The sequence below is a fragment of the Pygoscelis adeliae genome, unplaced genomic scaffold, assembly GCF_000699105.1.
Source record: "Pygoscelis adeliae isolate BGI_AS28 unplaced genomic scaffold, ASM69910v1 Scaffold197, whole genome shotgun sequence".
Lineage (NCBI taxonomy): Eukaryota > Metazoa > Chordata > Aves > Sphenisciformes > Spheniscidae > Pygoscelis > Pygoscelis adeliae.
This window is the reverse complement of record NW_008825105.1, coordinates 1,226,893-1,228,897: the sequence shown is the minus strand read 5'-3', so window position 1 is coordinate 1,228,897 and position 2,005 is coordinate 1,226,893. Positions and strand designations below refer to the sequence as shown.

General features: G+C 68.7%; 1 protein-coding gene across 1 annotated transcript in view; it reads right to left on the bottom strand.

The window, feature by feature from the left end:
- PIK3C2B (phosphatidylinositol-4-phosphate 3-kinase, catalytic subunit type 2 beta) overlaps nt 1-2,005 on the bottom strand; it is a 12,090-nt gene that overhangs the window by 3,585 nt on the left and 6,500 nt on the right. The window contains exons 12-15 of the mRNA XM_009327440.1: nt 1,843-1,965; nt 836-1,003; nt 542-653; nt 321-463 (exon numbers count right to left, since the gene is read on the bottom strand). Of these exons, the coding sequence (XP_009325715.1) occupies nt 321-463; nt 542-653; nt 836-1,003; nt 1,843-1,965 (546 nt within the window). The remainder of the gene's footprint in view (nt 1-320; nt 464-541; nt 654-835; nt 1,004-1,842; nt 1,966-2,005) is intronic.

The window sequence follows — 2,005 nt, the reverse complement described above, 5'->3', positions numbered from 1 at the left end:
CGCCGGAGGACTCTGGCTGGCTCGGCCGTGCTGGGCTGGATGAGGGGCTGGGCAGCTGTCCCCGCTGGGGGGGACGTGGCTGGAGAGACCCTCCCCAGAGTGGGGCGGCCGGAGAGGGCAGAGCACAGGAGGACCGATGACAGGCAGCTGCGGGCAGGCAGCTCTGCCAAACGCCATGCTCCAGCCTCATCCCCAGCCGCCGGCAGCCAGAGGCAGGGGCAGGCCCCTAGATGCCCCCCGTGCACGCCGGGGCAGGGCTGGGGGGAGCTTAGCAGAGTCCCCTTGGCAGGGTGATGCTGTCTCCCCCCCGGGCTGCTTACCAGTAAAGCGATTTCTTTTGCATCACCTCCCGCAGCTTGCGCTGGTCCTCCTCTCCCAGGCTGCCGAACTCGTACTTGGGGCTGAATTCGGCCGCCGGCGGGCTGGTGAACTTCACCTCGAAGGCAGAGGTGGGGAAGTCGATCTGGGGCAGAAGCAGAGGGTAAGCGGTGGCCACGTGCATGTGTGTCCCGTCCCGGGACCCCCCGCCGCCGGGACGCACCTGCAGGATGACGCTGTCAGGCTGGTTGAAGTTGGGGGCACTCGACCTGGCTCTGGAATTGTCCTGGGTCGCCGGCCACAAGCCCAGGAGCTTTCGCCCGCAGGTCAGGACCCTGGAGGAGAAGGCGGGGTGAGAGCCCGGCACTGGGGGCTGCTCTGATGGGGCAGGAGGGTGGCACCGCTGCAGTGATGCTGTCCCCATGCTGAGCCGAGGCGCTGGGGACCCTCCTGCCCCACTCTGGGGATGCTGGCATGGTCCCTCGCCGTGCCCATCGCGGTAGGACACCCCACGTACTGCCTGAAGTTGAAGAGGGGGGTGGTCACCCAGCCCAGGGCCTCGGGGACCAGCTGCTGCTTGTTGGTGTCAGAGGAGCTCCCCGGGGGCGGGACGGGCACGGCGAAGAGCGTGACGCTGAGCAGCGTCTCCCGTGGCAGATGGTTCACCTGGACAGGGAAGCAGATCCTGCCGCCCGGGCGGGGGCCGGCCCCGCCCAGCCCCCTGCGGCACCAGCCAGCCCCTCGCCTTGGGATGCCAAGTGTGCCCTGGGACAGCCCAGCCCAAGAAACGCCTTTGCTGCTGGCACTGGGGGTGCCACGTGCCCCCCGGCATGGGACGGAGGTCCCATGTCATGGGCAGACACCCCGTGGGAGGCAGCCGGGTTTGGGGAGAGCCGGCTGCTCGTGTACCCCCATCCTCTGCCGGCACTGGGGAGCCCTGCTGCTCTCTGTCCCGGGAAGGTGACCGCGGGGCAGTGGGAGGCCCCCACTGCACACTGACCTCGTCCCGTGGCCAGGGGGGGCTGCACGGGACCCCAGGGCTGAGGCTCCTCTCCGATGCTCCCGGGGAGCCCAGGGTGGTGGCTACATCCCACCCACAGGTGGGCACGGGCAGGGGACTGCCCCGCGGAGGGGACCGGCACGACTCCACTCCCCGCCGTCCCGCCGGCCGCTCGGTGCCTGTCCTTGGGGGGCACTGGTGCCTTCTAAAATTATCCTCTTCCCATCCCCACCTCCCTGGGCGCTGCGAATGCCAGGCGTGGCGAGGGCTCGGCACAGCCTCCCTGCCTGCTCCCGGGTCTATTTTTGGAGCAGATCCCCTTTCCCGGGTGCAAACACACAGGTCTGGGGAGGGCAGGGCTTGGCGCCGGGGCCAGTGCTATTCCCGGGGATGACACAAGAGCTTCCGACACCCAAAAACCATGGAGAGGCGCAGAGACGAGCTGCTGGAGCAGGGGAGGAGGAGGAGGCAGGGGATGGCACCGGGCACCCCCTACCCGCCCCGTGGCCGGGGTGCTGCCTTACTGCTGGTCCCATATGATGAGGTGGAAGAGGTATTTGTAGACGTGGGCCTTCCTGGTGAGCAGGGGGCTGCACAGCTCCTTGCCGCCATGGCTGAGGGAGCAGGAGAGGTAGAAATCTTCGTAGCTGCAAGGGGAGCAGAGGGAGCCGTGAGCCTGGGGGGGGG